Source organism: Loxodonta africana, chromosome 11 (genome assembly GCF_030014295.1).
Source record: "Loxodonta africana isolate mLoxAfr1 chromosome 11, mLoxAfr1.hap2, whole genome shotgun sequence".
Taxonomy (NCBI): Eukaryota; Metazoa; Chordata; class Mammalia; order Proboscidea; family Elephantidae; genus Loxodonta; species Loxodonta africana.
In genome coordinates this window covers 105,627,979-105,640,920 of record NC_087352.1, presented here as the reverse complement: position 1 = coordinate 105,640,920, position 12,942 = coordinate 105,627,979, and the positions used below count along the sequence as shown (strand labels likewise).

At 48.7% G+C, this 12,942-nt stretch overlaps 2 protein-coding genes across 2 annotated transcripts in view; both read right to left on the bottom strand.

The window, feature by feature from the left end:
- GNAL (G protein subunit alpha L) overlaps positions 1–12,942 on the bottom strand; it is a 170,264-nt gene that overhangs the window by 22,113 nt on the left and 135,209 nt on the right. Inside the window, exons 6-7 of the mRNA XM_003406387.3 lie at positions 2,099–2,153; positions 36–109 (exon numbers count right to left, since the gene is read on the bottom strand). Coding sequence (XP_003406435.1) covers positions 36–109; positions 2,099–2,153 — 129 coding nt within the window. The remainder of the gene's footprint in view (positions 1–35; positions 110–2,098; positions 2,154–12,942) is intronic.
- CHMP1B (charged multivesicular body protein 1B) lies at positions 8,932–11,575 on the bottom strand. Its single transcript, XM_010586858.3, has one exon. The coding sequence runs from the start codon at positions 11,462–11,464 to the stop codon at positions 10,865–10,867; it is 600 nt and encodes a 199-aa protein (XP_010585160.2). The 5' UTR covers positions 11,465–11,575; the 3' UTR covers positions 8,932–10,864.

Sequence of the window (12,942 nt, the reverse complement as noted above, 5' to 3'; positions counted from 1 at the left end):
TCTATGGAGGGACGCATTCTTAACCACAGACTCACTGAAAGTTCACTTTGTCCACTTGGAACCGTGTCTCAAAAATCCCTGATGTCAGAACTCTGCATCGGAGAAGGTCCTGAAGGCAAGAAAAGAGAACGGATCAAGTTATATCTTTGTTTTCTTTCAAAATTAAAGGCCTCAGTATAATAAAATAACTGAGTTTTTTCAAATAAAAATTTTCTCCAATTGTAAAAGAAACAATAATAATTATCGTTTATGATGCATCTGACTGTTGTGTGCCTAACAGCCACATCACAGAGCCCAGTGCACTACAGCTGGAATGGCTGGAGCCTCCTGTTCCAATTGAATTCAGAATCATATAGGTGAGAAACCAAAGGAAGGAGAACTCTGTGTTCATAAATCATGGGTGTCGTGGCCTGGATGCTAGCTGATATTCTATTCTCTCCAAGATAAAGGATGCTGGAGTAAAATAGCCAAACAGTACAAAGCATGAGGGATGAGAGCACAACTCAGGTTCACAATGCTGACATCTCCCGGAACATGTGTCAAGAATCAGGGTGGCTTTCTGATCATTATGATGCTGAAGAAGCAGCCACTGGGCAGTCTTTCTGCAAAGGGGAGGACAAAGCTAGGACAGCCTGGAGCACCTGACTCTAGACTAGGATGCCTCCAAGTTCATCGAATAGTTTTACACTCTTGGAGTCAACCTCAGAGAGAGGACTGCAGAGGAGAGAGGACCTCACACCTCCAGGAGAGACAGAGAGGAAGAGAGTGAGCTTCCAGAAGGGGCCCAAGCCCAAAGACCCTCCTCCAGGGGTACAGACACTGGGGAAGTATCACAGTGTCCAGTTTGGATGGAGATGCCCTGACTTCTTTCAAGTTCACTAGCTCTAGAAGGGGCTAGGGGCTCCCTGAATGAGCAAGTCTCTGCAGATGCCAAGGGTCAGTGGTCCTAGGGAGGCACAGTGTCCCTCTCTGCTTTTACAAATATGCAGTGGGGTGGATCACCCCTGGAAACTGCTTGTGGGACCTGACCTGTGATGGGGCCAGGAGAAGCCACGCACAGCTCCTGAAGCTGGGAATGGAAGGCTCAGCTTTTCTGTTGATAGCTCTGGGCACAATAAGAGCTGCACACTTGTATTCTGCAGACAGACAGTGGTGGTTCAGTGGTGGACCTGTCACCTTCCACGCAGGCACCTCATGTGCAGCCACCACCCGTCTGTCAGTGCAGGCTTGTGTGTTGCTATGATGCTAAGCAGGTTTCAGTGGAGCCTCCAGACTAAGACTGACTGGGAAGAAAGGCCTGGCAATCTGTTTCCAAAAATCAGCCACTGAAAACCTTATGGAACACAGTGGTCTGATCTGCAAATAATCACAGGGATGGTGCAGGACCTGGTGGTGATTTGTTGTACGTGAGGTCATCCTGAGTCGGGAGCTACTCAACAGCACCTACCAACAACATTCTGCAGATGAAATGTTTTGATATATGCAATTTCAGATACCTAATAAGTTTTAGATAAGCAGTCACAGTGGCGCAGTGATTAACCATTCAGACCCACCAGCTGTTCCATGGGAGAAAGATGTGGCAGTCCGCTTCTGTAAAGGTTATAGCCTAGGAAACCCTACGGAGCAGTTCTACTCTGTCTTACAGAGTAGATTTGATGGGTATGAGTTTGGATTTTCGTGTTTTGGTAAAAAGTTTCAGAGAACTAAGGCATGGGAGCAAGGCCACAGTGTTTGGCAAACACACCATATTCACACACAAAAACAAAAACCAAAAAAAACAAAAAACAAAAACCAAACCCATTGCCAAAGAGTCGATTCAGACTCATAGCAACCCTATAGGACAGAGTAGAATCGCCCCATAGGGTTTCCAGGGAGCACCTGGTGGATTCTAACTGCTGACCTTTTAGTTAGTAGCCACAGCTCTTAACCGCTGTGCCACCAGGGTTTAATTCACACAGGGCCAGCACAAAGAATTTGCAAGTAGTTATTTTAAGAAAATTTTCCTTAACTCTTTTTAAAATAACCACTGGGCAATTTTGGAAGTGGGCCATGTTTCAAATATTTCAATGGGCGGTCACAGGCTCTAGATCCCACATACCTGGTCTGTGGGTGTATAGTCAACCAAACTGACGCTGTCGATTCTTTCGAGGAAGCTGAAAAGAAAACCAGCACATGGTGAGATACTCTCTTGGGGGCGCTGTATACATTAATGGGGTACTCACACAAATACAGTGAGGGCGAGGTTCAAGTACGTCCTGCTGAGTGGCAGCAGGGAGAGAAGCTGAGTAACTTCCCACTTTCTCTCCTGAATATGCACCTGCCTGAACAGCATGCAAGTCCTGTGCGTTACCAAGGGGCAAAAGACTGCACATGTTTATCTTTATGAACTCAGCCAGGGCTGTCTTCCTTCTTACCCACTGCCATTATGGCTGGGGAGGGGCTACTCACAAACTGGGAAGGGGCAGAGCCTTCCTTTCCACGGCTGCAGTGGCAGAAGACGTTCCAGTAAGAGCCAAAAGTTATGTGCATGTGAGTGTCTCAGTGTATCAGCAGACTTAATCTCATGTGCTGTGAAAGATAATCCCAGCGTCCCATATGCTAGATTTTCTTGAGAAACTCAGGAAAAAATACAGGGAGGGAGAATCAACTGAAGGAAGGGAAACCACGGTGTGTCTGAATGTGTGCTTTGTTTCAAACACGTCAAGCTCCTCCCATGTAACAGCCCTGGCCAGTTGAAGGGTGCTTCCATCCCACTTTGAAGGTGACCTCCCAGAGAGGCCTTCCTTGTCTACCTTATCTAGAACAGTGCCCTGTCCATCTCTACGTGGACCTTCCTCTGTTTCTTTGCACAGTCTGTATCTATCTGTCGGTTTACTGTCTTTCTCCTCCACTCCCATGTGAGACACACAGGGCAGGTCCTTGTCCTGCTGACCCCAGCACCCCAGCACCCAGAGCTCTGGCCCCTGCAAGTATTCCTTGAATAAATAAATGTCCCCTCTCCTCGCCTAGGAGCTGAAGGAGGTACTAGAGCAAGTGGAAAGATGCCTAGCCCACAGTGGAGGCTTCGAAGAGTTCCAAGTCACGTAAAGAGATGGGGGCTTGCTAACTGCTGAGCAAGGACTGCTTCCTGAGAAAGTTGGGGGAGGGGAGGGGAGGGATTCTGCAAGGAAGGAGGAGATGGTGTGAGGAAGAGAGGGGTCTGTGTGGCCTACTCTCTCCCGGCCATGAAGTGTCCACGTGGGGCTGAGTGGCAGGGGAGGGTGAGCGCCTGCACTGCTCATCAGACTGGTGGTGAGGAAGTGCCCAGCTGGATTCTGCCGGCCACACCCCGCCTCCATGTGCCGCCATGCCAGCCACACTGCAACCTTTGTGATTTTTTTGGCGTGGGGCCATTAGCACAGTGGTTAAGAGTTCAGCTGCTAACCCAAATGCTGGCAGTTTGAACCCACTGGCTGCTCCTTGGAAATCCTATGGGGCAATTCTGCTCTGTCCTGTAGGGTTGCTATGAGTTGGAGTGTACTCCACAGCAACGGTCTTTTTGGGGGGGGTGGGGAACGAAGGGGTGGGAGGACCAGAGACACAGAGTTTCCTTCCTCTTGGGAAGCTAAAGATAACCCCTGGTGACGTAAAATGAGGGCCCTGGCACGGGGGTTACATTTGGGGTTACAGCCATCCATGGTCCTTCAGTTGGCCCAGACTCAGCTGCTCCAGAATAAAAACCTGTTTTTTTTTTTTAGAGCTGCAACGAGAGCACAGCGTGTGCCTGGGTGAGCGAGGATCTGGGGTGTGAGGGAGGTCCTTTAAGAGGGCAGCCAGACCTCAGCTCTCAGGAATGGAGTCACTGCAGCTGGAGAACTGTGGCTTCTCAGAAATGTGGAAAATGACAAGGTTAGTTCCTGCCTGGGAGGGCAGCTGTGGAGGTCTGTCTGCATCACCTGACACACCCAGGAGGAGGCTTGGGGGTCTGTCTCTGCACCACCTGACACACCCGGGAGGGGGCTGTGGGGGTCTGTCTGCACCACCTGACATACTTGTTAGAGACAGCTGGCAGATCCTGGAGAGGGACTGCAGTCTATGACCCACAGGACATGGCTGGCTTAGATGCCAATCATGGCATCTATCAGTGGCCATGCTGGCCCAGGCACTGCCCACCTGGCTGGCGCTCCTTCATAGCAGGGGGCCTGAAGAGGGGAGCTGGGCACAGTGACAACACTGAGAAAGGAAGGAAGCTCGAGGGGAGCCAGCCCTGTGTGAACCTGGTGGGAAATCAGACTGCAGTTGGGGCTCAGCCATTGCTGCCCTTGAATCTGGTGCAGTGGGGTGCCGTGGAGGTGCACACTGAGCCCCAACCATTGAGCAGGAAGGACATGAAAAGCCCAAGGCTGTGATGAAGAAAGGGATCTGGGGCTGACCCCTGGCACTGCATGTGCAATGCTGATTTACTTCAGAACAGCTTTGTCGTCTCCACAGGACACACAGGACAGAAACTGTCATCTCTGATTAAAGGGCTTGAAGGCTGAAAAGTAAGCTGAGTGTGAAGCCTTTGCCTATGGTTAGAGTTTAGGAAGCAACCACTTTAATTAGGATGCAAATAGGGTGGAGGCTGGTGGGCGAGTCTATTCAGATGGTAATAGCTAGTATAAGTAGAAAGAATGTAATATGGTTAACCAGAAATACATCTAAAGTTCTTGATAAATGTGACTAGAAGCTGCCTTCCAGGGGAAGTGGTGGGAGTACCTTCCATAATGCTGTTAAAAATCAGTGGTTCTGAGATGTGGAGGACAGAGGAAGCGAAGTCAGGTGCTAATTATCTTTTCCCAGCGTTCGCTCTAGTGCTGACACGGAACGTCTAAGTGAGATCTGAAAGGGAGCCAGGAGCATCTCCAGGAGCATCTTCTCTGTGGTACTGATGCTGAGTGGTACTGACTTGAGTCCATGGATTTCAAGTTTGTGCAATGAAAATAAAATGTAAAACTTTTACTGGATGTGAATGGGAACCCCATTCTTGGAGAGACTTTAAGGAAAAAAGAACACAGTGGAGGAGTTCCGGCCGAGGGGCCGCGGGCCCGCGCGGCCGAGGAGTTCCGGCAGAGGGGCCGCGGGCCTGCAGTGCCGAGGAGTTCCGGCCGAGGGGCCGCGGGCCTTTACTGCCGAGGAGTTCCGGCCGAGGGGCCGCGGGCCCGTGCGGCCGAGGAGTTCCGGCAGAGGGGCCGCGGGGCCTGCACGGCCGAGGAGTTCCGGCCGAGGGGCCGCGGGCCTTTACTGCCGAGGAGTTCCGGCCGAGGGGCCGCGGGCGCGTGCGGCCGAGGAGTTCCGGCCGAGGGGCCGCGGGGCCTGCACGGCCGAGGAGTTCCGGCCGAGGGGCCGCGGGGCCTGCACGGCCGAGGAGTTCCGGCAGAGGGGCCGCGGGCCTTTACTGCCGAGGAGTTCCGGCCGAGGGGCCGCGGGGCCTGCACGGCCGAGGAGTTCCGGCCGAGGGGCCGCGGGGCCTGCACGGCCGAGGAGTTCCGGCCGAGGGGCCGCGGGGCCTGCACGGCCGAGGAGTTCCGGCCGAGGGGCCGCGGGGCCTGCACGGCCGAGGAGTTCCGGCCGAGGGGCCGCGGGCCTTTACTGCCGAGGAGTTCCGGCAGAGGGGCCGCGGGGCCTGCACGGCCGAGGAGTTCCGGCCGAGGGGCCGCGGGGCCTGCACGGCCGAGGAGTTCCGGCAGAGGGGCCGTGGGCCTTTACTGCCGAGGAGTTCCGGCCGAGGGGCCGCGGGCCTGCACGGCCGAGGAGTTCCGGCCGAGGGGTCGCGGGGCCTGCACTGCCAGCCTCTGGCCTTGACCTTTGGTTTCATCTGTACATTCCGAGCACGTTGCAGAAGTATTCTTCAAACTGGGGCTCCTAATATTATAACCCGTTGCATTTAAGTCAATTCTAACTCAAAGTGACCCCACAGTAGAGCCCGCAGGGTTTCCAAGGCTATGATCTTTACAGAAGCAGGCTGTCACCATCTTTCTCCCGTGGAGTGGCTGGTGGGTTTGACTGCCGTCCTTTCAGTTAGCAGCTGAGCACCTGAACCACTGTGAACGGGTTTCAGTGGAGCTTTCAGACTAAGACATACTAGGAAGAAAAGCCTGCTGATCTACTTCTGAAAATCAGCCTGTGAAAACCCTGTGGATGACAACGACCCTATCCTGTTTCACATGGGGTCACCACGAATTGGAGGCTGACCCGACAGCTAACAACAACATTATACATAAGAGATGCTTTAAAAGGGCCTTCCCTTGCATATAACTGCATTTTAAAGGGTTAGTAACACTGTCTCCTGAAACATGCCACTGGGTAATAAGCAGAAAAATTAAGCAGTTAAGATTCCTTGCAGACTGTTCACTCTGACAGTTGATACAGAGTTGCAAAACAATACCAAACTTTAAAAATAGTTAAAAAGCAGTTTACTTGATTTTAGTATTTCGTGCTATAGTTTAAGATATTCACGTTGGCAGAAGCATTTTTAGTCTCACCATTTAGACCTCCCTTGTGTCTGATGTCGGCATAAAAGAACAATTCATTGATTATATCCTCTTAAGGTCTGATACTTCACTGACATAATGCGAATATCAGCGCTCCGACCACCATGTAGTACATCAAGAAAGGGGACAAGGAGAGTCACTAAAAGATGAAAGCTGATCTGTTCAATGCCTTTATAAGTGAACAAGTGGATCGGAGAAAAAGCACCAGCTAAATGCACTGGGTTTTTTAAAACTTAATTAAAATGTATTTAAAATTATCTACTTTTGTGAAAACCATGGCAACTTTGAACTCTGCCAAGGCAAGGAAAAAATCTCAGTGTGAAACTGAAATTCAGTTAGTAGATACCTACATGATACGAAAACACCGGTGAGAAAAACATGAGCTGTGCAGTGGTAAAGTGCAGCCAGCGTTGAGACCCACCCTCTGCAGAGGCAGTCCTCAGGTCAGCTGCATCTTGCTACAACGGCAGAGCCTTGACGGGGCGGCATCCCCAGGGGCCTCAGGGATTCCTGTGCCCACTGAAGTTGGGCAAGCCCACCTTTGCCTCTTGTCCCACAGCCTCCTGATCTAGGTCCTAATGTCTCTTCCCCTGGGCAACAGTTCCTGATGACTCATCTTCCTCCTTCGTTCCTTGGGGTGAAGTCCGCACTTTTTAATCTGGCCTCCAAATCCCTCACAGTAGCTTTTGGCCTCAGGCCCTTTAAATCCCTTTTCCAATTAAACCCCACCTCCTTTAAGAAGCTGGTAATCTCTTCCCCTATACAGTTTCATGATTGGATTATCCTGTCTATGCAGCCTCCTAATTTTAAAAACTGAAGTATAAAATGCATAAAAGCTTGTAAGGTGCACTAATCTTGAATGTGCAGCTTGATGATTGGTTAACATATGTATCCACTTACCTTTCCCGTGTACATCCTATCTGAATACTGTTTAAGGGCAGAGCCACCTTTCATCTCTAGAAAGAAACCCCACCTAGCCAGCCCGAGATGCTTTCCTTAAACTGTCAGTGTATTCAGTCATCGTGAATGAGCTGTGCTGCGCCGAGTCCTGACACTGCTTAGGAGAGAGCCAAGATGCACAAACCCTGAAGAGCAGAGGAAAACATTTCTATTTGGTGTGTGGTTAAGAGCCACGGCTGCCAGCCTAAAGGTCAGCAGTTTGAATCCACCAGGTGCTCCTTGGAAACTCCATGGGGCAGTTCTACTCTGTCCTATAAGGTTGCTGAGTCGAAATCGACTTGATGGCAGCAGATTTGATTTGGAGTCTGGAAGAAGGAAGAGGACACTGCTTCTGGGCGTAACTGGGGCTCTGTCCCCCCCACCCCATGACCTACTGTGTGAACTGTTACTAGAGCGCTCTAGGCAGGCATTCTTTCCAGAGAAGCCTATCACAAGCCTGCACTCTGTGCTGGGCACGACATCAGGCCTGAGGGATGTTAATTGTGACCAAGATACATACTGTCTGGTCCTGACCCAGGTGGAATTTACAATCTAGCTATAGCAAACCTAACTGGGTATACTGGGCAGGCGTTTTGCTAATTCCAGTCTGTTGATTAAAAAGAGAAATTACAGGGATTCGCTCATTTGTTTACTGTCCACTGGCCTGCAGCTTTTGCAAAGTGTACCAAAGGTTCCGAGCTTTGGATTTGGGCTCCAACAATGCCTCCAAGTGGGTGTCGTGTGTACTGCAGAGGAAGAATCCAGACTACAAGGTCCCTCGCTCCAGTTGAGAGTGTGTGCTCGTCCGGCTGACCCTGACGCTATGTTCAAGTAAGCAGGTTAGCAGACTAGTGCTTATTTCAGGGGCTCTTCTCCAAGTCGGAGATGACAGGGCAGCACACAGCAGGGCCTCCGCCTCACAGCACACCTGTACTGAGCACACACGTGCTGCATTAACACTCTTCCAGGAAGGGGTTACCCTGACACAACCAAAGAAGAAGTTTTACTAAGGAAGTTCTTGCATAGTGCATGCACAAATCACCTGGGTTCCTGACCTGAAATAAACCGAAAGTTTATCTTTCTTTTTTCATTAATTCTAAATTCATGTTAGAAATTGTGCATTTTGAAGGCAGGAAAAAAAAGGGGGGAGGGGGATGAAATAGAAGTACCACTATAGTTGCATGGAAGATTAAATATTTCCCTGGTATGTTTCACTTGGATCCTTTTGTAAATTACATCTGTTTAGCCTAGACAAGTTTCAAAATTAAAAAGAATCTTGTTGAGGTGAAGCAACATTTACAGTAAGAAATAGCCAGGATTACTAGAAATATGCATAAAAATACCATGCTAACCAAACAAAAACTTGAATGGTAAGGCTGAGGGTGAGTTGGAAAAGTACCATGCTTTCTGAACCAAATCTACTTTGGAATTCTTTCTTAAATAGCTTTTTAAACAGGATGCACACTCATATGCTACAACATGCAGTTTAAAATTATTTATTTGGCATATTTCATCAACTGCAAAAGTGAGGAAATAATTCATGCGTCTGGTGTGCTTTTGAAAATAATATTTACGGTTCATAAAATGTACATTCAGATGGTTTGAAATGAACATATTTTAAGAAAGTTTAAGCATATACAAACATTGTTAATCTCACAAAATATATTAATTTTGTTGGCAATACCTGCACTAAAAAAGGGTCTTTAATTTGCCAAAGGATTCAACACTAAGTTATTTTTCAACTGTAATTATTTTTTCCAGTCTACAGAGGGGCTAAGACCCTGCTATGCTCTCACATGGCTGGTTCTGGGGCAACCATGTGGACAAGAGAAGGTATGGAGGGGGGGATTCTAGAAAACAGATGTGGGGCAGATGATCAACAGGTGTCCCTCAAGGAAAACTTCTGAACAACAAACATCAAGTAACTTAAATATGAGGCTCCAACCTATCTGCGGACACCTATTAATTGTATTTTTTGTTTTTAAAGCCTAGTCATCCACACTAGAAAACAGTACAATCATAAGTACTTGGTTAAGAATCTTCCCAAGGACTTGAAAGAGTCCCTATAATTATTTTTCTGAAACACTGGAATTCTCTCAGAGAAACCTGCCAGGGAGGGAAGAGAAGGAATTAAAAAACACCTTTATAAGTATTTCACTTAGATTAATGTATGCGCCAAGGCAAAGCAAGTTGCTGTTCTCCATCTTTTGAAGCCATGAGAAAGCAGTGGCAGCGTACCCTGCTTTCCAGCCAGAGAAACCGCTGCCATTCCTAGGAAGATGAAAAAAGGTAGGACAGCTAGGCTCTAGTCTTAAAAGCAAGCTTGCTGTCCAATCCTACCTCTCTCCTTCTTCCCAGGCTTCCAGCTGGCCGGATATACATTTCAGTTATTTGCATGGCTAAACAAAACATTTCATCTTTCATTTCTAACATTACGAGTTATTAAGACACAAAATAATTAATGCAAAAAATTAGAACTTAGAATGCAGTTCTAATTTTATTTCTACTTTTGGCTGTTAAGAAACAAAACAAAACCTACACACACACACAGTCCCAGGGTTTCCTAAACAGTTCTTTGGCAATGTTAAACTGAGTAATGTGACTGACGTGCTAATTAACATACTTTACAAGAAGTCTAAAGAGTTAGATTGAAATAGGAAAATAACTCAAAATGTGTGGAAGCTCATCTCAAGGAAGTGCCAAATGTTAAGCCTTGTCTTTTAAAAACTCCATTTAGCAAGCAGAAAAACGAGCAAAAATGCCATAAATGAAGTTATGTGGCATTTTTTCCAGTTATACAAAGACCTTATCACATGAAAAAAATTTACAGACCCTAAACAGAGATTATTATGGAAAAAAGTGCCAGGATAATTTTAGGTTAAATTATGAGAACAGATTATTAGTCAATTGTAGTCTCACTTTGGTGGCAAAAAAAAAAAAGCAAAAGGTACACAGAAGTAGCACAAAAATAGCACTGAATGTGGTGTTAATAGCTATGTAATCAAAATAAGTACTCATTCTCTTTGTCATTGTAGGTATTATCAATCTCTCTCTCTCTCTCTCACACACGCACACCTTCAATTCGATAATCCTGGACATAAAACTGAGTACACGGGAACTCGAGTTTTGACCAAATTTTAAAGAAATATTATATACCCCAAATTAACTAGTTATGTCAAAAGGCAGCTATAAAAATACACATCACAAGTTATACAGAACTATAAAATTCAGGAGAGAGAAGAAAGCTTGTCATTCTGGACAGCGATGTAAGCCCAAAGGTAGACGCGTCTAAAATAAAGAGCATTATCAGCAGCATTCTGGCATACTCAGTCTCCAGTGAGTAGATCTCTCTAACAGACAGAGAGCATTCCAGAAGGCGGCACGGCCCCTCAGCCGCAGAGCGGCTTCTGCAATCACACTTGATCCCGCAGGCGGGCCAGCCTCTGGGACAGTTCGTCCTGCTCCGCCGAGGCGACGCTCGTGCCCACGGAACCCGTCTGGCCCTGCGGCAGCTCCATGTTGAGGTCGAGGCCGGCCTCGTCTGCCATCTCCTGGAGCAGCATATCCACCTGGTTCTGGGGAGTGGTCAGCGTCGTCGTGCTGCTCATCGTGTCTTCCATTTGCTGCGTCTGGACGTCCAGCGTCTCAAACTGGTGCTCGAATTTGTCCATCAAGGCCGAGATCTTCTCCAGATTCATGGTTTTCAACGTCGCGTCCATGGACTTAACCACACCGGCCATCGATTTGGTCACCTTGCCCATCGTCACCGCCGTCTGCACTCTGGCAGCCACCGCATCGACCCGCGCACTCATTCTCAAGAAATTCACCGCCTGGTTCTTCTGGCGGATGGCGTTTTCGGCGTGTATCCTCGCAACTTCCATGTTGCCCTTTTGAATGGCCTTTTTAATCTTGGCCTTTTCGGCCTTCTCCTCCTTATCGCATTTCTTGGCACTCCTGCTCAGTTCTTTGGCCGCGAACTTGAGGTTGAACAGGTGTTTCTCCATATTGGACATGGTCTGGGGGCTTCTCGGGGTCTGCGGCCGGGGTCGAAATCAGCGCCGCAGGGAACAAGGAGGAAGAAGGTCCGCTCCCGGCCGCGGTTCCTTTGTTTTGATTCCACTTCCTGTTTCTGCCGCGCGGCGCACGCGGTGGCGTCACAGACCTGCGCCCGGGGGGGGGCGGGGGCGGGGGCGGGGCGGGGCGGGGCGGGGCGGGGCCGGGCGGGGGCCGGGCGGGGGCCGGGCGGGGGCCGGGCGGGCGCCGGGATCCCTGCGCTCGCTTTCTGCGCCGCGTTCCAGAGCGTTTTGCAGAATGTTTAGAACGTTATTAAATTCACAAAAATTAGTGCCCACGCACTTTCTTAGGAATATGTGTACTGAAGTAGAATATGCTACCGCTGTTTTTGCACGTAGTAAAAAACCCAAACTCCAAACCGGGCCGGTTTAAGGGTATCTGGCCAGAGGGCTGAAAACCAGCTCCCCACACACCAGTTCAGGGCACTAAAGCGTCCTTTATTTGCAGAGGTGATCTCCACTTTCTCAGGGAAACCTGAAACCTCGGGCAGTTAATACATTAAGAAACAAAAGTAGTATCACTGGCCTGTGTCTTTGACTACGATCTGTGCTGGTCTTCTGTAATACCCTTATATTGCAGTGGGTGAAAATACCTTCAAAACCAGAGCACCAGCAGGTTTATTCGTGGATGAGAGTTCACCTCATAGGCGAGTTACCAGCAATTATCATCCATAAATTCTCTCCCGTGGCTTAGATAAAAAAGATCCACAGTTTGCTGACACGATTCTGTTTGATGTTTTGTAGATATCCAAGGAACTTCAGTCACATTTAAAGCCTGACAGGCTACACTGTATACACTGTAATTTTAAGTTCTGCAGGCAGAGAATGTATAGAGAAGTGTAGGGACCCGCCCCCCATAGATGGAGTCAGTAAGTACTACACCCTTCAGACTTTCAAACTGCAGCCGTGAGCGCTTTAACTCTGTCAGACCAGTTACTCGAATACAACCCAATACTGACAGCTGTTCATACATTAAAAAAATAAAATTCTGCTTACAGATCATTTTAACTCAGACTCTCCCTCTCTCTTTCTGGGCCTCTGGGATAGCTGCAGACTAGTTTCCTACCACCCATGGCAGGGATGTGGTGTGTCATGATCATCTTCCTCAGACCCAGTTCTAACTATCAGACCGGTGCTCAAAATGGGGCATCAAGGCTAAATCCTCCCAACAGTAGCCAAGCTGCTGGAGCTGGGTGCCCAGAGTGCCTTCCTTCCCACTCACCAATCAGAAACATGAAAGCCAGGCATCATCTGTGTCACTTGACTGGAACGGAGAATGAGGCACACGCTCCTGCCTTGTGTGCACTGTTCCTGCTCCCTGCAACTCTCCTCTGGAGATCCCCACCAGCCTTCAAAAGCTCCCTTCTTCAAGAAGCCTTGCCAGCACCTTCCTCCTCTGTGCCGCTGCTGCTGCTGCT